The 27,947-nt window shown below is 32.3% G+C and overlaps 1 protein-coding gene across 6 annotated transcripts in view; it reads right to left on the bottom strand.

Moving 5' to 3' along the window:
* The window catches only part of CSMD3 (CUB and Sushi multiple domains 3), a 1,225,248-nt gene that overhangs the window by 41,277 nt on the left and 1,156,024 nt on the right, over positions 1 to 27,947 (bottom strand). For all 6 annotated transcript variants that reach the window (XM_045398613.2, XM_045398612.2, XM_045398610.2 and 3 more), the window contains 7 exons: positions 26,003 to 26,176; positions 22,717 to 22,890; positions 21,726 to 21,911; positions 19,590 to 19,763; positions 17,351 to 17,533; positions 11,050 to 11,226; positions 807 to 986 (listed from right to left, as the gene is read on the bottom strand). In XM_045398613.2, the coding sequence (XP_045254548.2) occupies positions 807 to 986; positions 11,050 to 11,226; positions 17,351 to 17,533; positions 19,590 to 19,763; positions 21,726 to 21,911; positions 22,717 to 22,890; positions 26,003 to 26,176 (1,248 nt within the window). The remainder of the gene's footprint in view (positions 1 to 806; positions 987 to 11,049; positions 11,227 to 17,350; positions 17,534 to 19,589; positions 19,764 to 21,725; positions 21,912 to 22,716; positions 22,891 to 26,002; positions 26,177 to 27,947) is intronic.

Raw genomic sequence — 27,947 nt, forward strand, 5'->3', positions numbered from 1 at the left:
CATATATTTTCATATACTGTGTATTTATGGTAATCTGATACAGAAACTTAATAATCAATGAGGAAAGACAAACACATTGAAATTATTAATTTTGTTAGATTATAGGTCAGTAAGATATTAAACTATTAATTCACAAACATTTAAATAGAAATCTAAATGAAAAATCTTAATTATTAAAAATCTAATTATCATAAAACAATAAGTTGTCTGACATTGCATGTACAGTATTCTATAAGTAATCATAAAAATTGGCCAAAATATTTATAAAAATATTTCCAGTGGAAAAACAAGCAGCATAACGTAGCAAATTTATGCTTGTATTGACTAACAGATTAATTCTAGATTGTATTATATGAAAAAACAAGTTTTCCCATTATTTAAGAAAAAGTACAGTTCTATAATTCAGGCTGGCTGTTCTCGAATTATGGAAAGTATTTTTCCCCATCCTTGAATAACTTGACCCAAGTGGATCAGCAAATTACAGTTACAATTCATCAAGGTTATATTCTTTTGAAAATATTCATCAATTAATATAAATAACAGTGGTGAATATGGACATAATATTTTACTTCTTTTGGTCATTAAAGCTTATTGTCATTACTCACAATAAGATATAATGTTTTAGTCAAAATATTTTAAATTCTATATATTAAAATAACGTTTTTAAAAAACAGTCATTTTTAGTACTAGAAAAATAAATGCAACCTTGAACTAAAAAAAATTAAGTATACTTTAAATTTGTATATAAAAATAGGAAAATATGTACTGGTTGCCATTTTTAAATGTTGAAGAAATCATTATCATACCTCTGCAAGTTGGCATTACGCCACTCCATGTGCCATTAATTGTACAAGTCCTGATTCTGGAGCCATTCAATTCCATCGTGTAGCCTGGCTGGCACATGTAAGAAACATTTTGTCCAACCACATAATCATCTCCATATCTCAGTCCATTGGCTGGTATACCTGGGTCTCCACAACTGATTACTGTCAGTATTGGATTAGAAGAGCAGATGGTTAATGTGGCATGTATTTAATGGAAAGGAGTAGTAAGCATATGGCATACTTAATATATAAGCAGGAAAATTAGTTATCATGCTCATTTTAAATCGTAAAACATCAGCATATTTAAACCACATACTGGCAACTCCTGATTATGATCAGGTATGCTTATTACAGATTCTACACATATGGTTCAGAAACTGTCATTTAGCCTCTGAAAAGGCTAGGTTAATATGTCATTATGTTGTAGTGAATTTGATGCAGTAACCTCTTCTAACCTTCACTATAAGACCACACAAAAATAATCTGCAGAATCAGATTTCTAACATAATACATGAAATCCATATTCCTATATATGGCTACTGAAATATCTGATTTATCAGGCATGCTGGATGGAGAGCATATTTTCTGCAGTGTCACTCAGAAAGACAACCCCCAGGAAATTGCAACCTTCACTCTGGAATGTGCTTGTTATAAGAAATGCAGATGTATGAGGGACCATGCCATCCAAGTCCTTGACCAATACGTGATGGTGCTTCCAGGCCCAAATAGGGACTGTCACTGCTCTGTTCTGCCCCAAGACTCCATTAATATATCCAACTCTGACCATCCCACGATTGCATTCAATCCCTAAAAGGAGGTAGGACAACAGTGCAATGTGAACTTCTCTTTACTGGTGATACAATGGATGAGCTGGGTGGGGGTGTCACATTTTCCAGAGCAGGGATGGAAATGGGGAGGCCATGCAGGGCCAGGGGCACCAGGTTGTTGGAAGTAAAAGGTCTAGACCCATCCCAAGGACACAAGAAAGAAGGCAACAAGGCAGACTGCACATGAACAGAAGCTCCAAGCCCTCAGCATATGCTCCACTGTTCCAGTGGACTTCAATTACAAAACGTTGATTTGAAGATAAAATTATTAAGAATTTTGAGATGGTTATCACAGAGCATTAAACTATAAGCAGAAGACTCTTCTGAGCATGAGGTTCTATGAATCGCGCTGGTCTCATGCCCGTGAGTGTGAGTACATATATAATATTATCATTTCTTTATAATGCCACCCAAAATGTTTCAGAAAGACTTGAGACAGTTTAGAAACACAAATAACCATTTTATTAAAAATGTGTTTTGTTTAAATACAAACATAAGATTCAAACATAACAAAGATTATATATGTCACACAAGTGCTAACTGTTTTGAGGCACAGGATTTAAGCATAATTTGGGCAGCAAATTGGCTAAAAACTTTCTGGCAGCTAAAAAACACGAAGTACAAGTTACACTTTATTTTCTGGAGATAAAAAACTGTAGTATACTTACATGCCTTTTAGTCTGCTAAATCTTTTGGTTCATAAAAGGGTAATTTCTCCAGGTAAATCTGGGTTATTTCTCTCTCTCTCTCTCTCTCTCTCTCTCACTCTCGCTCTCTCTCTCTCTGTCTACTCCTTTTTCTCTCTTTTTAAAATTCACTTTTCCTAATATTTTGGAGATCCAGGATTAAAGACTAAGAATGAATTAAGGCATGGAAAACCTTAATAACGCCTTAGTTACATAGTATTTATTATGTTACCATTAAGAGTTATTAATGTCAAGATTCCTTTTATATTCTATTCTGTTGATTCTGAGAAGTTTAAAGATTATGAAAATGGCATTTAAATTAAAGAACATCATTCAGAGCATTCAACTTCATAACTTTTGGAGCCCTTAAGATAGTCTGATGAAATTAAACTCTTTGAGTGTTTCTTTCATCAAATAGAGAAACAATATAATCAAACTCAATCATAATAGAGTTTTATATTCAGGACTGCTTTCTTTGCTATGATTATTGGGGAGTAAAAAGATTTTTTTTTTAATGATACAACTGAGTTGGACAGAAAATCAAATAATCCTACTCATTTACTAACAATATATTATCTCTTTTTACAGTTTAAAAATTTACAACAATGTAAAAATAAGTATAAGTCTTCAATATATTATATTATTTTATATTTATAACCAATATTTTTAATTAGGAAGAGGAAATTAAAGAGAGCACCTATAAAGTGTTGTTGTTTTCTGGGCAGTGCTTTCCAGATTGCATTAGAATCTTGGCAAGGAGAAACAGCCAGCCTGGTCATAAGGCGCATGAGCTGAGATGCAGCCACCAAAAGAGAGGACAGACCGTTTATTTTACAGATGCACGAAGAAAGAGTTCTGCACATCATGGCAGCACCATGAATGAAATGCCTGACAACAAAAGCTTTAGAAGGGTTTGTTTGGTGACTTTCTATTGAAGCAAAGGCTAGTCAAAGGGGCAGTTTCCAAGAGCAACAGTCTTTGTAAACAGCACCTGCTCTGCAAGTCAATTCATTCACTACCAGCTTGTTTTCAGCAACAACCAAAAAAAGGCTTTTGGGTTTTTCAGGAAAAAACCTTAGAATAGTAACTCTTTAGGCCTTCACCCTAAAATTCAGAGATATCGTCGCATGACAACAAATTCAGAGATACCATTGCATGATAAGAAGATCATCGACCTTCCTAAACACACATCTCTCTCACACAAACACGCCAATAAACTCCATAAAGGCAGATATTTTGACTCTTGTATGCTGTTTTCTTAAGAGTCTCATCTAGTGTGTGATTCATCATAAGAGATTAAATATCTGTTTGAAGGATAAATAAATGAATGAGTATGTAAAGGAATCGTTAAGTTGTCAGCTCAAATTCTCAAAAACACATAAATTATTTGAAAGGTCTGAATTTGTTTTGTGGGAGGTTTCTCTTTGGCCTATATGTAATTGATGCCCATCTGGCATCATTTATGATAAATCCAAGTAAATAACCTCTATGCTACAAATAAAACATAATTGTGGTAATTCTAGTTAATCTATGCCGCTTTAAAAGTACTTTCTCTTTTAACTTCCTATACAAGCATTATAAATGTGCATTTTAAAATCAAATGAAATCACATTACTTTTTTCACAGAATTCAGTTTTTCATTCAATATCTAATGGATACTTTTGCATGTAACTATTAATATACATAGACAAGCATACTGTTTTAATGGCATATTAATCCCATGCAATATAATTTATGCAACCAAATCCCTATGGACTGGAGTTTGAGTTATTCCATTGTTTTTCTATTACAGACAATGGAGCAATGAACATGCTTGCTTGAGCATCATTACACATGTATGTGCTCTGCCAGATTTCTAGCTTCAAGACCAGAACAGTGTTCTACTGTAGCAAAATGAAGTTCCAGAAAGATGGCTAAACCATTCCTCTCATAATGCTTTTGATTTTACATAATCTCCATATTCAAAAGTTGGTTTCTTCTTTGGATCTCAAAAGGTGGGGTTTCTCTACCTTAAGCTTGAACCTATTGACAATTTCAGTCAAATAATTCTTGGTTGTGAGGGGCTGCTCTGTGCATTGTAGAATGTTCTGCGATATATCTCTGGCATCTACCTGCTAGATACAAAAGCACCCCCTCCCCCTGCACTGTGACCATCAAAAAGTATCTTCAAACATTTCCGAATGTTCCCTGGGAAGCAAAATCCTCTCCAGTTGAGAACCGCTGCACTGAGGAATAGCTCACACTCCTTGAAGAGATTTGGATTATTTTTTATCTTCACTTCACTCAGTTTTATGCTGGAATATCCCCAGCCCTCTCTTGTGTAAGACTAACCCCATCTTCCTGACCTGTCCTCTATTGGAAAAACATCTTTGAGAATTTTCAGATTTGTGACAAAAATTCACTCAGGGGCATTTCTATAGTGGTTATTTGGAAAAAGAAGACTTAGATTCATTTATCACCTGGACCTGATTAAATATGGTGTCTTTAGCCCAAAGGAACAAGACTTCCCAGATGCAGGGTGCTGGGCATCGGTAATTTTGGAAGCAGAAGTCCAGTCAGTTTCTAAAAATATCATCCAAGAAAATGAATAAGAGCATGTCTTTTTAGACCAGAAAGCTAATTCTTACTCTACTTGGCAAGCCCTGCCCCAGCACTGTTTGTGTCTCTTTCCCAAAACACCATATGCACTCTGTATATGATGGGCTTTAGGTAACAGAGGTGGTACTGCCTGTTAGACATTGAAAGTTAAGGATCCTCTTATAATTAATATCCCAAAGCATTTTGTACTGACAAAAAAAAATGTATTTTTGAAAGAGTAATTACATGTACTTACTATATCTTCTGTGTCTGAACATCATAGAAAATAACTTCACTACATTTTTAATTAAGGTATTGATTTGAGCTATCTGGTATTATGGCATATATGTTTTCCTTCTAGTTTGGTTTAGTTCTGTGCATGTTTCTTCACATTTATAATTCCTCTGTCAAAGTGTGCATAACATTTGAATGCATGATCTTGATTTCAAGATACAATATTTTACCCACCCAGGAGGCAACTAGTTATTCTGAGGAAACTTCTCCTTCCACCACTGGTAGTGGGCTTAATGAGGGCATGTCTGGAATTACAAACAACGAGTGTTGAGAAAAGGGAAAAGATTTTGCTTGTGAGGCATACTTTTAGAGATAGATTAATTAGACTTGCAATTTCCCAACTCACGTATAGTCTGAAGCCAGTTGAATAACAGCAGGTAGAATTTAGATGAGTAAAAGTTTATGCTTTTAACAACAACATCTCTACTATGACCAAGCATAGGGGATTGGAGACTTGATCATTATTATTAAATCATATATATTCCAAAAATGTTTATAAAATCATTGAAATGAACAAGGAAAATCACAGCTGACACATTACCACATTTAAGTGAACTCGAATTTCTAAAAAACAGAGGGGTGTGTGTGTGTGTGTGTGTGTGTGTGTGTGTGTGTGTGTGTGTGTGTTACTGCTGGACAGTCAAGCAAATGAAAAGGTACAGTTGCAAATAACTCCAGTGGGAAATTCTCAAAGGTCAAAAATGCTTGGAATGCCAACGTTACCACACTGGTCTGTGAAATATTTACGGAACAGATACCTTACCGACTGAACTCTGTCTTCTCAGTTCCTGGCAAAGTGACCAATGATAGTAAGTTTTGTTTAAATTATTTTTTATTAACTGAATCTATAAAAAATCCAATTCCATTATATACTAACAATTATCTTTCTACTTTATTTTTAAAGGTATTTTAGAAAAGCAATTGCTCTAATATAAGTTAAAGATTTTTGAAAAGCTAAAAATTGGATTATTCCTCTGATTTTTCATTACTCAGGAGGAACTAATTGCCCAAGGATAACTAGCCAAGGTAAAAACAATCAAAAACCTCTTAAAGTGACCAAAATCTTATGATCAAAAAGTAAAAAGAAATCCAAATAAAATTGAAATCTTTATATTTTGTTTTCACCACATAGTTTAACTATATTTTAAAGGCATTATTAATTTTCTCAAGGGCCTCTATTTATTCTTTCATGCTCAAATCACCCTACATTGAAACATTTATCATATAATCAGTCTTGCTGATTTTCTCTCTTTGAACCGATATTGTCATAAAGCTAGTAGATCCTCTTTGTCAGTGATTATGTATGAGATTCAACGAGCACTCTTGCTCACTTGCTTTGACTCATCACATTAAAATATCTCATCTCTTGTGAGATCTGCAGACTTGTTTATTGACTTACATTACATTTGCTTTGTATATCTGACAAAAATATCATTGATAATAAAGAAGAAACTGTAATGTTAAACTGGAAGTATTGTTTAACAAAAACAAATTTTATAAATGATCGTTTCATTAAGAAATGATGTAATTTTGCAAAATCCAAATTGGTGAATGCAGAGAAAACAGAAATTAGAAATTTTTTAGAGAAATTGGTCATAAATTAATGAGACATTTTCATATGCCTTATTACCAATGTTCTATTTATTACAGTATGTCATATACATTTGACCATTGTAGTAAAGACAGAGAATAAAGTAAGAAAACTAAATGGAGAAAAATACAGAAGAAGAGATAAAAGTATACTCAAGAACATGGATTCCTGAGTGAAACAGACTTGGGTTTAAATCTTAGATTCTACAGTTACTAGCTGTGTTCCCATGGAAAAGAAAGTTGTTTCCTCTCTAAGGAACCATTTATTTGAATGTGAAATAAAAAGGTAATAGTATATATCTCATAGATTTGTTGTAATAATGCAGATAATTATGTAAATCAGCACAAATATGAACAAATGGTAAGCACTCAATAACAGATATTATTATTTATGAGAAGAAATAAAACAATTAGCATAAAAGGAATAAAGGCTTTGCTTCTTTAGTGCTATGGTTTTAATGTGTCCTCAAAATTCATGTGCTAATTTAACCCCCAATTCAATAGTATTAAAAGGTAGGGACTTTAGGAAGTTATTAAGTCATGAGGGCCCTCTCCTCACGAATAAGGTTAGTGCCTTCTGAAAGTGTGGGAGGGCGTTATTAATAGCTAGGCCCCTTTGTGCTCTTTTACCTTCTGCCAGTCAGGGCATAACATGCACCCCTTTTATCATGTGAGGACATGGCAACAAGGTGCCATCTTAGAAGCAACAAGTAGCCCTCACCAGACACAGGATCTGCTGGCACCTTGATCTTGGACTTCTCAGCCTCCAGAATTTTAAGAAATAAATGTTTGTTCTTTAATATTTAACCCCTCTCAGGAATTTTATTATAGCAGCACAAATAGACTAAGACATTCAGGTTTTCTAAAAATTGCTATTAAGATGTTGGTTTGAAAAGTTCAGCTACTTTAAAGTTTTTGCATACCTCATTAATTTAATTCAAATTCATATAGTAACTGGGATACCTCATATAATTTATTTCAAATTCATATAGTAACTGGCATATAGTAACCATAAAATTTATAAAGTCCTGGCATATAGCAACCATAAAAATTGTGTCTACAAAGGCAATTATAACAAATCAAAATTTATTAAAAACATATTTACACTTGAAATTAGCCTTCTAGTGGGTATAGAGAATAATTAACATGAATGGAAAATTTCATCTATATATGTGAAATATGGATGAAATTATTGTTTAGTGTTGAGCTCTGCCAGTAGTTACGAAATGCTTTAAATGCTTTAATGCCTGAGTTTCTTGATCTAGGCAATGTGAGTCTAGGACAATCCCCAAAATAATATGATTCTACCAATCATATATTTAAATTTACTTTCATTGCAAATTAATGAGAAGGAATCTGAGGCACTGGTTCTAATTTAATTTGATCACCACATATAAACACTATCACTATGCTAGATTCTTTAATTATAGAAGTTTAGGCTGTTTTAATTTCTACTAAAACCTCTCTCTTTGCTTCACATCTAAAGACAGATGGCTCAGTAGGAACCTTGTAATACCTTTGTTGTTGTTGCTACTGTCTATGTGTCCGTCATCAAAAAGATTCTGGTTCTCAGAGTTATAGATGAAGAACACCCATGTCATCCCATAGCACAGCTGTGGGCTTAATTCAAACCTGACTTAAGCTTGGTGTCCCTACACCCAATAAAGTAACAACTGCCCTGTGGGAGACCCCCAACATTTAAAATAGTGATTTGGAACTCTCTGGAGGAAGATACTTGTAAATATGGACAGAGTAGAGAAGATGGTCCTTCTTCCTGAAGTGTATCTTATAACTCCACCCCCCCAACAACAACAACAACAATAAACACGAGGATACAGGGAGAAGAAACAAAAATTGACATAAAGATCCACAACTGGACTCATTGAAAATACAAAATTTTCTAAAATAGTTATTCAACAGAAAGATAAAAGAACATGAATTGGATTTCACATCTCTACAATACGGGTTTTAAATTAACATATTCTGTCTGATATGTAGTACTTAAAAAATCTTTGTGGCCTTAATAGATACCAGGCCTCAAATTACAGCTATATGAGGGGAAAACACTGAATGTACAACGTGTCTTCTGTACTTTAGAGGAGTTACCAAACATAAAACAGAAGGCAAACATGTACGTCTCACCTTAAACATTGAAACTATTGCTTTGCTTAAATTCCTCATGGTCAGAGTGCCCATTGGCCTAAAGCATCTGATATGGACATTTTGAACCAATTAGTAATAAATTAATATTAATTATCTGGCATTTACAATTAGCTTGGCAAAATGGAGCCGCTTAGACCTGTCCTTCTGATTATAATAGTTAATACAGCCCAACTTAGATTAAAACAAGGTCTACAGTAATTAAGAACCATCAAATAACACCTACTGAAGGAAACAACTATTGTTCCTACTGCCATCACTTTAAATAGTCCAATTTGTTCACTGTTTAAATCTGATAAAAATAAATGGCATGGGAAAGTGGATTACCACAGCCTAAATACCCTGATGCCCCTGATTAAGACTTGCATATCAATATTACTGAAGTTGCTGGTTCCTATCAATAACTGGAAAATATTTTGCTATTATAGGTTTAGTGAATACGTTCTATTCAGTGCTTATTTCAACAGCTTCCCAAGCATAGTTTGTTTTCACTTTTGAAGAGATACAATATACATGGGTATCTCAACAGCCCTTGTGTGACATTGCACACAAACTTTGCATGCAAGATATTAACTACACCTGATTTTCTCCAGGAATGCATATATGCCATTATTTTGAGGGCAACAGATTCATTTGACCCCTTCATCCAGAAAATGCAAACCAAAAGGAGCCCAGAAAAAAAGGAAGATCATCTCACCACACACCATACAAGGCCCTGCCTTCTCAGTTAATTTTCTGGTAATTATTTGGTCAGCAAAAGCATATATACTCTGTCCAAATTGCAATACAAAAGGCCCTCCCACTAGTATCCCCAAGTTTCCTTTGCTGCAGAGGCTTCAGTAACCTCCTCTCATGATACTTAGAATCTGTGAACACACAGTCTAAACAATTTTTCTTTTGAGACAGGATCTCACTCTGTCACCCAGGCTGGAGTGCAGTGGCACTTTCAGAGTTCACTGCATCCTTGACTTTCTGGGCTCAGGTGATCCTCTCATCTCAGCCTCCTGAGTATCAGGGACTCCAGGCATGCACCACCACACCTGACTAATTTTTGTATTTTTTTGTAGAGACAGGGTTTTTGCCATGTTTCCCAGGCTGATCTCAAACTCCTGGGCTCAAGCGATCCACTCGTCTCAGCCTCCAAAAGTGCTAGTTCTTCTTAATAAAAATAAACAACCATAATTTCCAATGGTTGTGTATTATTGTTGGTTAAATACTACTTATTCTACAAATAAGCATTAATGTGTATAATTTTAAGACTTTTAAACACATTTTTTCAAAAATTTCTTCAAGTGAATAATTTTATTATAATGGATAATCTCCAAAGTGCCATCTATTTTTTTTTTTTTTTTTTTTTTTTGAGACAGAGTCTCGCTCTGTCGCCCAGGCTGGAGTGCAGTGGCGCGATCTCGGCTCACTGCAAGCTCCGCCTCCCAGGTTCATCCCATTCTCCTGCCTCAGCCTCCTGAGTAGCTGGGACTACAGGCGCCCGCCACCGCGCCCGGCTAATTTTTTGTATTTTTAGTAGAGACGGGGTTTCACCGTGGTCTCGATCTCCTGACCTTGTGATCCGCCCCCCTCGGCCTCCCAAAGTGCTGGGATTACAGGCGTGAGCCACCGCGCCCGGCCAAAGTGCCATCTATTTTTAACATATCAAGAGGACAAATCAGCTATTGAACAAATCAGTGCAAGAACCCATAAAGAATCAGTATGCCTTTTGAAAACCAATTTTGCTATTAATATGTGTTATATCGACAAAATAAAATTGCATCCATTCTATTTTTAATTTTAATTACAGCTGTAAATCATCATTGTTCTCAAAATTCTGTTAAATTACATTTATTGGTGCTGACTTCCTCTGACCTCTCTTTCCACTGCCAGTTAATGTAGTACCTTGATAAGCCAACTTATCCTAAAGTCATTAGTGTACACTCTAGCCACAATAACTACTATAATCCTTTAATCTGAAAGGCAGTCCAAATGTTTAAAACCTTACATGGTTTTATTAATTACAAAACATACAAAAATACTTATATACTCATAAATACTTTCAGATAACTAATGATTTTTAAATATTGAGAATATACTTACTTGTACAGTTAGGCAAAGTTCCAGACCATGTTCCATTGGCTGTGCACTGTCTAACTGAAGGTCCAGAAAGGATGTATCCCTCCATGCAGGAATAAATGACTGAACTGGGAAATGCTGTGCCATCAATTCGGAAGACTTTCCCATTGGCTGTGGTTCCTGGGTTACCACACTGCACAGCTATAAAACAAAGTGTTTAAGAGTATATATAAAAATAATGCAATTAGAAATTCTTCCCAAAAAAGTTAATGACTAAACTATTATCTCAAATTATTCAAAGAAACAATAAAAACCTCTAAAATAAGCAGTAAAGTATCTAGGTAGTTGAAATTCAAGATGAATGTGTGTTAATTTTATTAGCTTAATTACTGGGATACAAATCATAACATTTTCTTAAGATTTTTTTAGCAGCTTCAGTAAAAACTCTACGGAGTAAAATAATTATTCAAGGAGTACTGTATTGACTTCAGGTATCACAAAATCTTTTAGAGAAGGATTATAAGAATCTCTGCCTAAGGAGCAACTCATGTAAAACTGGAAGACATGTAACAATGAGTGATGAGATGCAACAGAGATTTATTACATTGATATTTCAGAAAAGACAGATACACAATTTTAATATTATAAGCATCCATGTATATTTTTGTTTATATAAGTACATAACTGTTTTGAATTAAAACGTATAGATTTTATTTCTAGACCAGAGTACCAAAACCAAACTGAGTAAAAACAAAGTAATGAAATTTTAGTAATCGTTTTCATTATTTCAATATATTATAAATAAAAGGTACAAACACAAATGTCTTTTTATGATTAACTTTTTATATATATGTTTACCTATTTGTCAACAATGATATGTTAATTTTAAACTATCTATCTTAAAAGCAACAATATATAAATGTAATGCTTAATTTTATTGTAATATCAGAAGGCATTTTAGTACCTTACAGAAGTGAAGGCTTTTATGAATATGAAATACGATTATAATTTCAGAAAATGCCATCTACATTCCTTGCTGCATCTTAAATATTTCTATTTGCCTATCATTTGTATAACTGCTATGTGTGTGTGTGCGCACGTGTGTGTGTGTGTATGCATGTGTAGGCAAGAACCTTACTCATTTTACATATATACATAAAAATCAAACTCTAGATAATATTTTAAGCAGAACCTATGATAATAGCAGACATTTTTACTTCGTTGTTAAGCATAATTACTTTCTTCTAAATGCATTAGTGCCTGCCTAAAATAAAATTTTGGTCATATTTACTTGTTATATATCATGATCCATATGCAGCTTGACACAAAACAAGAAGGATTTGAGATAATATCATCTTTGTTTTAAAATGTCATGTAATTTTTATTTTGAAATAGAGACCTAGGCAGGGTCAAATTTCCACACAATAAAAATCAAGAATTTCTTTAATCAGGGTGGTTTCAAGATATGGCCAAATCATACTGTTGTTTCTGTTCTCTTGACTTTAATTCCTCCACACCTAATACATAAATTTCATCTATCCAGATCTGTTTTTTTTTTTTTTTTTTTTTTTTTTTTGACACAGAGTCTCGCTCTGTGGCCCAGGCTGGAGTGCAGTGGTGCGATCTTGGCTCACTGCAACCTCCGCCTCCCGGGTTCACGCCATTCTCCTGCCTCAGCCTCCCGAGTAGCTGGGACTACAGGCGCCCGCCACCTCGCCCGACTGATTTTTTGTATTTTTAGTAGAGACGGGTTTTCACCGTGTTAGCCAGGATGATCTCGATCTCCTGACCTCGTGATCCGCCTGCCTCAGACTCCCAAAGTGCTAGGATTACAGGCGTGAGCCACCGCCCCAGGCCAGACACTTTATTTGAACTAAGCACAAGTAAAATTAACTTAAAATGAAACAAGGTAAGCGTGTCATCTATGATGAGTGAATGCTTAAAGCCCAGTGGATACAATGAAAAGAAACAACAACTACCTTGCCTCTGCAATATTGACATTTAGGAGAAAAAGGATTTATTGTTGCCTGTGAATAAACCTGCATTTACATTTAGTACTAGTCAACCAAACCAACTCTTCTCACAAGAGTCATTTTTCAGCAGTCAACAGACATAAACTAATACAAAAGAGAGTTACCATTGTTTTTTTAGATTCATTAAGCACTTAATATGTCACAGCCACAACTTTTCCAAAATTATGTACTTGTCACAAAAATGCTCTGAGTTAGTGTTAACATCACCACCATTTCTTAATAGTAAACTGAGGCACAGAAAGATTAAGTAACTTGCCCAATCTCACAAAGTTAGTTAATAGCAGATTGTTCATCTAGTACAAGTTCCTAGGAATTATGCTGATAGCATATAATAAAAGCATTGAATCATATTCAGGCTAGGAAATAAGCTGAAACATAACACATGTTTGTTAATTGAATATTTTTTGTGATGCATCTTTATAGGAAGTATATATGTTTGCTTTTCTTTTGTTGCTAGAGAGAACTCTTATTTTAAAAATCATGGTACCATTTCTTTTCTTGTATCAAAGTAATAAGTAGTCATTTCTAAAACGATAAAACAAAAAGTATAAGGAAGAAAGTAAAGATTGCTTAAAAGTCCACCACCAAAAAATAGAAACTGATATCTATATATGCATATATGTATATATGATTATGTTTTAATATGAATATAATTATTTCAATATTCTAGGCTTTGTGTTAGGTATAGAATATACAACAGTGAAATATTAATTTCACTACCCTTTTTAAATTCTATTTTCTTACTTAAAATTACAATTAAGGTATCTTTCTATCATAAAGTTTAGTAACTGTATGATTTTCCATACAGTTCATAATTTATCTAACCAATTCCCTGTTGAAAAACATTTAGTTTGGCTTGGTTTTATTTTTCTATGATTTTTGGATATAATATACTTGAACTTATATATATCTCTGTATATTAGTTCTATTTTTACGATAAATATCTACAATAATTTCTGGATCATTTTTGAGTAGCGTAACTGTCATTAACAACAGTGTATTGTACATTTCAAAAGAGCTAGAAGTGAGGACCTGAAATATTATCAACACATAGAAATAATAAATGCTTGTGGTGATGGATATCATAAATATTCTGATTTGATCATTACACATTTATGCATGTAACAAAATATCACACATGCCCCATCAATATGTAAAAATATGTATCAATAAAAAACCCTAAAACATTAAAAATTTAAATTGTTTGAAATATATTGTCATAGAATCACTCAAGATATTATCACAATACACACTTGCATTGATAGCGTAAGACTTTGCTTGTGTTCACACCTTCTCTATAACATCATTTGCCATCATTTAAAAGAATCTGTCAAAAATGTTACTTACTTCAAATTTGCATTTCTCTATTAATTAAATTAAGTCACTTAAACACATCATTTAATATTTTTATTTTTACATGTGGTTTATCCTTCACATTCTGAAAAACTTTCAAGTTTTATTATAAAGTATTAAAGTAATATAACAACAGTAGAAAACATTTGGAATAAAAAGTAAAAATACCAATAATTTCACAAATGTGTCCTAGTATTATTTTTGTGTATTTCCTTTCATACTTTCTCCTCATCATCATTTCTCATGGTTCTAATGGAGTACATAATTTTAAATCTTATTTCTAAGTTTTATATAATGTACATTTTCTCATATTGCTTCATGGCCTATATTGTAATATATTATTGACTATGCACTATTAGATTATGTAAACCTAAAATTGCTTAAGCAACACTTTTCCTAGTGTAAGATTGTTCCAAATTACTGCTACTCATAAATAGAAATAAAAATTACATTTTCATAATTTTGTGTTTTGTTCCAAATTATTGCTACTCATAAATAGAAATAAAAAATACATTTTCATAATTTTGTGTTCTCTTTAATATTTCTATTTTTGTTAGAAAACATTCCACAAAAGTCAAGTAATAAACTGAAGCTACAGATACATCCCATGAATATTTATCATTCTATTCATTATCATTTTGAGAGCAATTTTTGTCAAATTGTTCTCCAAATACAACAATATAAATCATTTTGAAATTTTTTAAAGTTCTAGTTTTGCTGGTCCTATACCTGCACACAAGAACTTTATATTAGCATATTTAAAATAAGTAAAAAAATGATACTTTAATATTTAATCATATTTTTATTAGTAGTTCTGTTGAATTTTTTCTGTAGGTTACAGTTTTTTTTTTAATTTCTGCTTTCTGTTCATATTCTTTGTCCATTTGTCTACTAAAGTCTGTTTTTGTAAGTGATTTGTATGAGCTTCATTTGTGAGAAAAATATTAATTCTATCATACTTGCTACAACTCATAGTTCTCCTTTTATCCATAATATGCATGCTAACAAAGCAGTATCAGCACCAGTCTGCATTTCGTCTATAAAATATTTTGTAGGTCAGCTGAACAAAGGACTGACTTAGATGTCACCCACACAATGTTGCATGTATAATGATGCCCACAGCATCATTAAAAAGACTTTGACTTTGGAAAATAAGTTTGAGAAATAAACAGTTTAGTCTGCCTTACTGTATTTTACTCAGCACTGTTTTCCAGCTCGTTTCCCTATATCAACTAAGTTGCAACTCTTTCTTAAGATTATTAAAACTGACCCAGTTAAAAAAAATAACTGTATTTTCTAGAATATAAATATTAAACATAATTAAAAATATTACTATAGCATAGTCAATCAAAAAACCCTCAGGAAAGTTTGATTGAGAATTGTCTTCTGTTTGCAAAACCAATATGTTTGGTACAACATCAAGTAAGTTTAAAAATATTTTGCAAGTTTAGTTTTTCCAATAAAATAATCACAAAAAGAACAGTTAAAGTCAGTAAGATAATTTTCCACCAACATTTTATTTACTAGTCAATTTTGTAAAATATTTTTCTTTTTCCTTTTTATCTTTGTTTCTTTTTTCTTTTTTTTTCTTTTCTTTTTTTTTTTTTTTTTTTTTTGAAACAGAGTCTCGTTCTGTCACCTAGGCTAGAGTGCAGTGGCATAATCATTGTTCACTGCGGCCTCTGACTCCTGGACTCCTGGACTCAGTGATCCTCCTGCCTTAGCATCTGGAGTAGCTAGGACTACAGGCATATGCCACCACACCGGGTTAATTTTTAAAATTTTTGTAGAGATGTGGTCTCAGGCTGGGTCCCACCCAGGCTGGTTCAAACTCTTGGCCTTAAGTGATCCTCCTGCCCCAGTGTCCCAAATTGTTGGGATTACAGGCTTGAGCCACAACTGGCTCTCTTATAAAGATTTAATTATGTTAACTCTGAGTCAGAACAATTAAAACGTTACTCAAACACCCTAGATGTTGTGAATTCTAGTAACTAACAATTGTACTCTACAATTAAAAATCTTAATCATATTTCTGTATGTTTCTATAGTTTTCCATTTCTACATACTGGAAGCTAAGACAGACATTGAGATTATATTAGGGTAAGAACAACTTATTGTTTTCTCTTGTCTCTACAACATAGGTACACTAGTCTCCCCTTATCCACTATTCTTTCCAAAGTTTCACTTAGCCATGGTCAATCATGGTTTAAAAATATATGGAAAATTCCAGAAATAATCAATCTATATATTTTAAGTTCTAAGTAGCATGATGAAATCATATCTTCCCACATGGAAAGTGAATCATTCCTTGTCCAAGGTACCCACACTGTATATGATATCCACTTGTCAGTCACCTAATATCTGCCTTGGTTATCAGATCAAAAGATCACAAGAAGGGTGAGCATAGGCCAACAAGATATTTTGAGTGAGAGACCATATTCACGTAACTCTTATTTAGTATATTGCTATAATTGTTTTATTTCAGTATTATAGTTGTTAATCTCCCACTGTGCCTAATTTATAAATAAAACTTTATTACAGGTATGTGTGAAAAATCATAGAAATACAGGATTCGGTAGTATCTGTGGTTTCAGGCACCCACTAAAAGTCTTGGAATGTATTCTCCACGGATGAGGGACTACTGTAAAAAGGAAAGAATAAATCTTTTTAACAAATACATATATTGTTTTTTAAATCTACACATTTGCTATGTTTTGAAAAATGTTTGCATATATATGACCAATGAGGGTTTTCTTTTTAATTATCAGTCATAATTATCTTACAAGATGGTGTCAGTATAACGGGAATACAACAGTTTTATTTCATAGTTGCAGGCAGAAAAAACTAGTAAGAGTAATTTTCCTAGTTGTACTCATTTGGATTTAGATACACACTAAAATCCAGTAGTTCCAAGATATTTAATTTCTGCTTGAGATTACCTTTGCACTCTGGCTGCCTTCCGGTCCAACTGCCATTAGCTAAACATTTTCTTTCTTCTGAGCCATGAAGGATGTAACCAGTATCACAAGCGAAACGTACAGTACTTTTAGTTCTGAAATCACTTTCCTGTCTAGAGCCATGTCCGGGAGTGCCTGGATCGCCACATGTCCCAGTAGCATCACCTGCAATGCAGTACGGTTCAAGATAACCAATTTCCATAAATATTTATTAAGTTTATCAGTTAGGCCAAGGGCCTGGGAGGCATTTGTTTTTGTGCATGCTGGGTTTCAGCATACATGGAGTAAAATTATAATTCATATTTCTTATCTGACTCCAGTCATTAAAAAAAGTGTAAGTGAAAAAGAAAATAGTTGCAGAGCATAGTGCTTTTTTTTTTTTTTTTTTAAACAGTGAATTTGGAGACGTTAAATAGGTTAAGGATATTTCATAAGTTTTTCCAAAACCCAGTTAATGACCAAGCTAATGGAAAATGTATAACTGACAGTATGATGAACTCAAATGACAACAGATGTATAAAACTAAAATCTAAAAAAAAAAAAAAAAAAAAAAAAAAAAAAAATTCAGCAATTTGCATGTTTCCTTTTCTGAATTTCTTGATTACTGATCATCTTTTGTTGTTTTTGTTAAAGTAGAACTGTGGTGTGCTAGGACATGTAAATATTACAGTACAGTTCTGTACTGTAAGGCATTCATCTTTTGATTTTGATTTTAGTGTTAAAATCTGTACTGTAAGGCATTCATCTTTTGATTTTAGTGTTAAAGATTTACTCAGTCTTTACCTAGTCCTTTTATCATTTCTTAAATAATCCTAATCAAAATTGCCATAGTGTCAATATACACTGAGAGAGAGAGAGTGAGAGAGGAAAAGAGTGAGAGAGAGAGGAAAAAAAAAAAGATAGAGAGAGAAGGGTTGAAATATAAGCATTGAAATTGTTCTTTCCATTTTTCTTTTTTATTTGCCTTGTGTGTTTGGAATCCTTCATTATATGTTCTTATTTTCATGTGATGTAAAATTAGTAACTACATAAAATTTTAAAATTAGCATTTCACTTTCAAATGTCTGTGTACAATTGTATTTCTCAATTTAGTAGCAGTTTCCTAATACATGGTGGGGTGGGGACGGGGGATAAGTCTGTGTGTTCACATGTATAAGCAGTTATCTGAGAGTTAATTTTCTATGAGTCACTCCAAGATAAGACGTTAATTCTCATAAAATCATTTTTATAGTTACATTAAAAATGATAGTTTTTCTAAATCTGTAGATTACATTTAAAGTCCCAGGCAGTCACTTCATAGGGATTAATCACTAGTTAAAAGATTTGGGGTTAATTTACCATTTCACTGCTCTTTTAATTCTAAAGTGAAAATAATGTAAAACAACTCCTAATAAGTCACCGGAATGATATCTACAGAGATAAAATAGAGTAAAGACAATAGACAATATGTAAATATAAAGAGGCAGAAAAATAAGCACAATATCTGGTTGATGGATAAAAATAAGTAGTATCAACTAGGGAGCCATCATAGATCCAAAATGTAAATGATATTTTTGAAAAAAAGCGGTAACTTAAATGTTTATCTCAGAAAAGATTTGTCAAATACTCTGTGAACAAGTTATTAATTAAAATATCTTTAATATTTATGCAGAGATAACTATTGAGGTTATAAGGATTCAAAAGATATATGTCACTTATTAATACTAGGATAGATAAATATCTTTAATAAAATGAATTAGATTAATTCAATTTAAAACATTTTGAACTTTATTTTAAAATCATACCATTAAAGTAATCAATTGCTTAGAAAGTTAAACAGAACTGAACTCTGACAGAAAATCACTGATACAATATTGCCTTCTGGGGAAAATTACATGTGGTATCTGCTAAAATGGGATAGATACTTTAGCTTGAATAGTTTCACCATTTTAACGAACAAAAACGCTTCATACAGTGTAGCATCCTAAAACCATAAATCCTTGAAATTAGCACCACAGTTCAAAACACATACTTGTAATTTATCATCTACAACATCAGTACCCCGCATTTATATAGCCTTACACATATTACAGTAATGTATAAGCAGTGTTTCAGCTTTTTTTATGAGATTTTTCAGAGAGAAATATATTTTAAGTCTTTAGATTGTTTTGTGTATATGTTACTACTACTACTAACAATAATGTAATTTCCAACACACATTGTCCAATTTTCCAAGTGGTACCTGAACAATGAGGTTGTGATCCACTCCAATGGCCATTCAATTGGCAGGTTCTTGATGACTGGCCTAGAAGGGAACGCTTTCCTGTGCAGGAATAGTGAACAGTAGACCCAAAAGTATACTTCTCGCCAGACAGGACTGCATTAGGAGGAACGCCAGGGTGTCCACAGTCAATCACTACAATACATAATTATTGAATATAAAATTTTTTTATATCTCCTATCGAACAACCTATACCAGCATGTTTATACAATAAATCAGAAGTAAATGTTCTGCTCAAACATCTAAAGCCTCCAGAAATCAAACATCTATGTTGAAAGCAGCTTTTTAAAAATAAAGTGGGGTTTGCAGCTATAGGAGCCGTTCTGTTAACTTACTCTTTTGCGGATGAGTTTAACAGCAACTTTATAAGCTAAGTAATGATTGAGTGATTATGATAAATCTGTACATGTAAGAGTGATGAGTATGTGTTCACATATATATGTGTATGAATTCTAACTGTATCTGTGCCTGATAAAATATGTACAAGTCAAGGAGAAGATTAATATGAATTCGCTAAGTAAGGACATAGGACACCATGTGGATTCAAAGTGAAGCCATACAGAAATTACATGAAAAAAACTTTGAGAGTTAAAGAGATTCAGTGAAGATTGATCTGTGATTCACTATTTAATATATAGTCTAGAATCATTACAAGTCAGTAATGAATAAATTATGCTGTATAAAGACAATACTCAGTGGCTTATAAACTAAAACGCTGCTAGGCATAGCAGAATTAAAAGTCAATACATGAAAGAGTATTATTTATGAGTCATAGGTAGTTTCAGAATTTAACGTATGTCCCCTGTTAGTTGTACTCAGAAAAATACTGAGTGTCACATATCTCTAGAGTATCAAACAGCACGTGAGGACATAAAAACTTAACAAAACCTTTCAGTATATAATACTGTACCACTGAGAGCTACAGGAAATGATAAAGCAAAAAGCATATGAGAGCTCAGAACACTTGAAGAACTTCAGGTTTACATGTCCTATGAAAATATTTTTAACTTTAATGTGGTAGCTACATAAGAATAAGTAAGTAAATTATTCAAATAATTAGACCAGTTAACACAAATAAGTCAAATGAATTTTAACCAGCAGGCCAAATTACTGAACTATATGCATAGAATCTGAACTTTTATAGACACAGCAAAAAGTGTTGTTTCTTCTTTAATACATGAATGCTGTCACAAAATGTTCATAAAAGTCCACCCATGAACATAAAAAATCCTCTAAATGAAACATAATCGTAAAATAATTTTATAATTTAGCAATTTACTAAAACCAAAAATTACTTGCCAAAAATAAATGGTTTCTTCACACGCTATTCATTCAGTCTATGAAATTGTTCTTCTCTTCCCTGCCAAGTCCAAGACTCACCAACCATTTGAGATTTAGTTCAATTTGAGACCTATCAATTGACTGAATTGCTAGAATTTATGTTCACTCCTCTATGCCTTCACAGAAGTTTGATTTATATCTGCTAAATTATTTTTCTCACTACGTGTGTTACTTGTAAGCATTTTGGCCGTAATTAATTTTATATACATTCTACAACTCCTATTATAACATATAACAAAATGCACTTATTAGATATTCACTGACTAGAAAGATGTTGCATATTAACAATTATTGCATTAACAAGTATATATGTCTCTATATGACAAACATTTAAGATCAATAAGTTTTAAGTAACACCTTTGTGTAAATCTTCATGTATTCTGAATCCATGATGGATGTTTAAGACTAATTTTGCTTTAAATGAAATATTAAATATTAGTACAGAATAAAAGTATAGTTGCCTCTTACAGATGATAATATTGTAAAGTAGTAAATATGACTACTTTTCATATTTTATCTGCTCCAAAGTGCAAAATCAAAGAATGATAGATAAATATTTATCACATTAATTTTAAGAAAATTATGCTTGCACACTGAATTTGCAAAATATAGAAAAGTATAATTTCGAAACAGCAAAACAATAAAATCAATATGCTTCTCTATGACATATATCTTTAGGTAGTTTTATAAAAACAATAAACATCCGTATGGTTTCCATGACATGTTCTCAAGAAACAATTCACATTATCTACTTACTGATACATTCTGGTAAAGGTTTGTCCCATTGTCCATTTGGTTGACATATCAAAACTGAAGATCCAAATAAAAAATATCCAGGATTGCAGTCATAGAATACCACAGTGCCATAAGTAAAATTTCCATGTTCTATTTTACTTTCTCTCTTAGAATTGGCTGGAATTCCAGGATCAGAACAGTTGACCACTAAACAAATGACAAATTTTGAAACGTACGTTTGCAATAATATACATATACCTATATAGATTTATATTAGAAATGTAAATACTTAGTTTCAAAAGTAAATTTATTCAAACAACCAGATTCCAAAAATAAAATTAATCCCATGGATTATCTAGAAAATGTACTGAAATTTATGTAGTAGGAAATACAGAAGAAAGAAAAAAAATTGGCAACAGTTAGGAAAATAGCAACTTTGTAAGTATTGTACTGAGTACGAATTTAAAAAATGATATCTTTTAAGCTATAGTTGAACTCTAAGAAAACAACATGCAGGAAAATGATAATTTGGTTGTATTTTTTCAGAAAATATGAAATATACTTATTTGCAAACTGGAAAAAATCAAAGAGTTCTCCTTAATCTGTTTCTATAGATTAAAAAATGAATAAAGCCTCAATACAGGACTAATGACAATCCAGGCCCATATATAGTTTTCAGAAAAATAAAAAGAAAATAAATGCCAAAGGTAAATTCCACTAATTATGAAGCAAATTGCAAGTAAAAATAATCTCAATTACGTTTTATATGCAGTCACAAAATAGATACAAATAAGAAAGTTAGAAATTAACTCTACCACTTTTAACTTTTAAAAATATGTAATAAATTTAGAAAAAGGAAAGCATTGTTAATGAGATGACATCAGTATTAAAGCTTTTTGTTTTATTAGATAAAAACTTTTTGCTATTCTGCTTAAGCTGTTTTAAATGTATCACTGATGTTTATGTGAACATTATTACCATGTCCCAAATGGGAATATACTTAGACATTTACCTTTGCACACAGGTGGAGGATGGCTCCACTGTCTGTTGGCCTGGCACTGTGCCTTTGTTGGCCCTTGCATAAGATATCCAATATTGCATGAGAATGTTACCACATCATTAAAGTTGAACCCATTTCCACTTGTTCTTCCATAAATTGGACTACCAGGGTGACCACAGCTAACAGCTAATATGATGTGGTGGGAGGACAGGGAAGGAAACACAGAAAAAAAATAGTTATCAGTTATTGCATTATTGATTATACTTAATCCTTTCAAACAAAGTAGAAAGAAGACTACTTTTATCTGGAAATATATGGAAAGTACATTTACTAACGTAAATGAACAAAGTAGAATGTCAAAATAGTCTAACAGCATTATTATATTAGTAAATAGATAATTATTTAAAATTGTGATAATTTTATGCAAGTGGTACATAGGTATTTTAAGTTTCATGGTACCTATTTCATCCTTTCTCTCTACATTTTTGGGGAGGCAAAGAGCAGAGCATTGAAATGCAAAGAAATCTGGGGAATAATTAAAGTTCATGTCCATAACCAATAGCAGAAAAGAACAAAACTGGCCAGGTGTGGTGATTCATGCCTATAATCCCAGTGCTTTTGGAGGCTGGGGTGGGAGGATTGCTTGAGGAGAAGAGTTAAGGCTGTAGTGAGCATGATCATAGCTATGTACATATATCATAGTGAGCTATGATCATGCCACTGCACTCCAGACTGGATGACAGAATGAGATCTTGTGCTTAAAAAAACAAAGTTAAAAAAATAGAAAAGAACAAAACTGAACCAGTTTTCCTTGTCTAGTTAATAATTGAGGATATTTAAAGGCAGTTTTTTGCATTTAATTTTGAAATAGTTCTTTTAATATTATTTATACAACCAATTTTTATGAATGATATATTGATAAAGCAAATGTGTGCTTGCGAAGTAAATTAATGTGACTACATAATGTAGAAAATAGAAAATGATACACAAAGACTGCATTAGGATTTTCGTTAATATTTTGAGACATATTCTCAAAATATTCTCTAAAACAATCAATCTTACTGGTTTCTTTCCTTCATCATTGATACTTGATAATATAATTTTTCTTGGAAATAATATTCTTAATTAGATAAATTATTTAGGTTCTTTTAATGCTGTGTCCCACTATAAATTTTACATAGTGCTGGCTTTCCCCGAACACTATTTCTATGAACTGTTTTATTGCATTATCTCACTCTATTAATCAGAGCAAATTCAGTAATAGTGCTTCCTAATTGGGCACAGGAAACGACCACAGTCACTTTTAGTACTTAGGAAATGACCCAAGAACGATTATTTTTCAGCTGTATTGTTAATGTCAACCTACTCATTTGGAAATTTAACTGCATCTTATTCTTGTTTAAAATTATCAATAAAGAAACCAGCTTTACCCTAAGGGCCAATTCTCATTTATAGCCTCAATTATTCAACAAGAAAAACAGTGGTATTAATTGACTATGCTTGAATATAAATGAAAAAGAACATATCTAGAGTAGACACAAGCAGGATATTGCTGTCTTTAAATCACCAGACAATCAATCTGTGTGTGGGGGTGTATGGGTGTGTCTTAGGAAAGTGACTTTCATTGTTAACTAGATATTCTATTATCCTATGATCATAACCATGAAACTTGAATTTCTATACATTTCTGTGGATTGGATCAAAACAGTATAATGACTGAATTTATAAGTATAGATGCAATTGGTCACAGATTAAATGAAATATTTCCTGTGAACGCATACTAAAAGTCCTATGTATTGTTTATCTGACACTTCCAAAATCTTTATCCTATGATCCTGTTATAATTACAACATATTTACAGTACTTATTTGCCGATAATAATTTTAATATAAATGTCAGTATCTGGAGATGGAAATTATCAGGAGAAAAATATAAGAAAAATGTAGTTGACTTTAAGATCCAAAGTAGGATAGATTGTGATCTGAAACACTAAATACTTCTGGGGATTCTGAGATGTACTACAGTTATCATTATTCAGCTCTATTTTTATTTTCATGATATAGCAGTCATAATAAGTGCACAATGGCCAAATTCACAACGTACATATAGGAAGAGATCCATTAAAACCACAAAGCACAGCAGGTATCTTAAGAAATTATAATAAAAAGATATTATTTCAAAATATACTTTATTCTTCATGTGTGAATTCATATCTAATTACCCTAAAAGATCACATGGATATATGTTGAACTGGTGAGATCTTTTTAAAATAATTCTAAAATTACATATATTCATATGTTTTGTACAAATTTTAAAATACTGTAAACAGTGCTTTAAAATAAATTTTTATTTATTTTTTTTCTTATCTGCTTTTTTAAAAAATTATTTCAATAGTTTTTGAGGAACGGGTGGTGTTTAGTTGCATGGATAAGTTCTTTAGTGGTGACTTCTGAGATTTTGGTGTACCCATCACCTGAGCAGTGTACACTGTACCCAATGTGTAATCTCTTATCCATCACTCTCCTCCCACTTTCTCCCTAGTCCCCAGAGTTCATTATATCATTCACATGCCTTTGCATCCTCATAATTTTTAATTTTTTTCAGACAAAATATAACTATGTTACATATGTGTAATCTTGATATATTTAAAAATGCAATGCATTTTGAGATTAAAAGATGACATAATGATAAACATCTTCAAGCACACACTCTCTTTATAAGGGAATTAGGACCCAGAGAGATTAAACATTGCATTAGCACACATAATCATCAGAGGACCTGAAATGAGAGCAAAGGTTCTTCATGTGGTGCCTAATGATAATATTTTTCCCACTGTGCTTCATTAGTTTATAATTTTGATGTCATAGCAATAGCATCATAATTATTAGATAATATTTATCCAAAATATTTTCCACTATAAAAACTCTGTAGTATCACATCATAGCAAACCTTGATACTGCTACACAGTGATCTCTAGAAATTTAAATCCTTATAATTACAAATGTGTTGAGAATGTATCTTCCATATAAGAATATTAATTTATCAATATCATACATTTATATTAAATATGAGAAGAGCTAAATTTAATTTATTGTCTTCCTGATAAAATATAACTGAAATTCTCTTGAACACTTTCCACTTTAAAGGTTTTTTGCATAGCAGTATCAAATTGGATTGTGGAAATTTACTTTATATTGATATATATAACAACATAATATATATATTCATCTTGCCTAACCAAAACTAGAATTGTCCCAAAGACCAGAGGTTTCTAATTGCTTTTGCCATGCTTACTTACGCACACAGGATGGGAGTTGACCAGACCAATTGTGATCCTGTTGGCATATCCTCACTGAAGAACCAATCAATCGAAAACCAGGATTACATTGATATACAACTGTGTCTCTATATCCATAATTTTCTCCAATGACTTGACCATTCACAATCAGTTCTGGAGTTCCACAATGACCCGCTGAAATGGGTTATGAAGCAATATTTTTAATACTGTGATTTGTTTTATTTGTATATTTATATACATGTGTAACATTAGTAAACTTTTAAAGATGACTTCAAAGCAAGTCACAAATAATTCAATTATATCTCTATGACATAAAGGTAACTATCGAATACTTAGCAAAACAACAAATATATGGAAATTAAAAGAAGACACATGTCTAGTGACACTTGGGTCTTGAAGAAATTATAAAATATCTCAAGGTGTAAAAATGAAAATATAGGCTGGGCGCCGTGGCTCACGCCTGTAATCCCAGCACTTTGGGAGGCCCACGCGGGCAGATCACGAGGTCAGGAGATGGAGACCATCCTGGCTAATGTGGTGAAACCTCGTCTCTACTAAAAATGCAAAAAAAAAATAGCCAGGTGTGGTGGCGGGCGCCTGTAGTCCCAGCTACTCAGGAGGCCGAGTCAGGAGAATGGCGTGAACCCGGGAGGCGGAGCTTGCAGTGAGCCGAGGTCGCGCCACTGCATTCCAGCCTGGGCGACTGAGCCTCCATTTCAAAATGAAAATTTTTTTCATTTTCTCATTTTTTTGGAATGAGACTCCATTTCAAAAAATAAAAATAAAAATAAAAATAAAAAATATATATATATAAATTTGAAGGTACAGATAAAACATTACTTATTAAAGAAATTTATAAGTTTCAGTGATTTTAGTAGAAGGAATAGAGATATATAAGCAATGACGTAAAACATGTTAAGAAGAAGCAGCAAGGAGCAAAATGACGTAAAAATAAAGCCAAAGTAAGTAGACAGAAGTAAATATTTAAGATAATTACAAACAACAGAGAACATTAACTAAGGTAAAATTTCTTTCTCTAAAAATAAGCAACCAAATTATTAAACTCTTAGCTAACCCTATTAACACCAAAATGGAGAGAATAAAATTGTCAATAACAGGAATGAATGAAGTGATATCACTATAAACCCTCAAGAAATTGAAAGAATAAGGGAATGCTGAAAACAGCTTTATGCCAATACATTTTAACACTTCAGAAAAAATGAAAACGTTCTGTGAAAATTGTAACTTGCCCCAAAACTAACACAAGATAAAAATAGAAAACTATTAATAGCTTTTATCTATTAAAATACTTGAACAAAACTCTTCCCACAGATTTTTTTTTTCTGGGAAATTCAAGCTTTTAAGGGGGAAAATAAGTGTTATGTAAACTCTTTTGGAAAACAGAAAAGAAAAAAAAAATCACCTTTTAACTTATTTTATGAAGTAACCATTAACCCCATCAGTAAAGCCTGAAAAAAAAAAAAAATTAAAAAGAACCAAAGTCCTTAAATAATTATAAAGGACCAAAGTACTTCATAAACAGAGATACAAATCTCCTTAACAAAATTTTATAAAATCAGTCTAGTGACATATAAATGATAATACATAATGACTATCTGGGATTTACCCAGAAATGAAATTTGGCTAAATATGAAAAATTAACCACTGTAATTTTGACATAATAAAAGAGAAAAATTCTATGTAATTATTTCAATCGACGTAGAAAAAGCATATAGGAAAATGCAGTGCCTATTCATGATAAAAAAAAAAAAATGGCAACAAATTAGGAATATAGGAAACATTCTTAACCCAATAAAGACATTGTTAAAAAAAAAAAAAAAAAAAAAAAAAAAAAAAAAAAAAAAAAACCTCCAGTGCAATACTTTAATAAAAAGAAGAAAAACAGCATAATGTTGGGAAACAAAATAGTGAAACTATTCTATAC

The sequence above is a fragment of the Macaca fascicularis genome, chromosome 8 (assembly GCF_037993035.2).
Source record: "Macaca fascicularis isolate 582-1 chromosome 8, T2T-MFA8v1.1".
Taxonomy (NCBI): domain Eukaryota; kingdom Metazoa; phylum Chordata; class Mammalia; order Primates; family Cercopithecidae; genus Macaca; species Macaca fascicularis.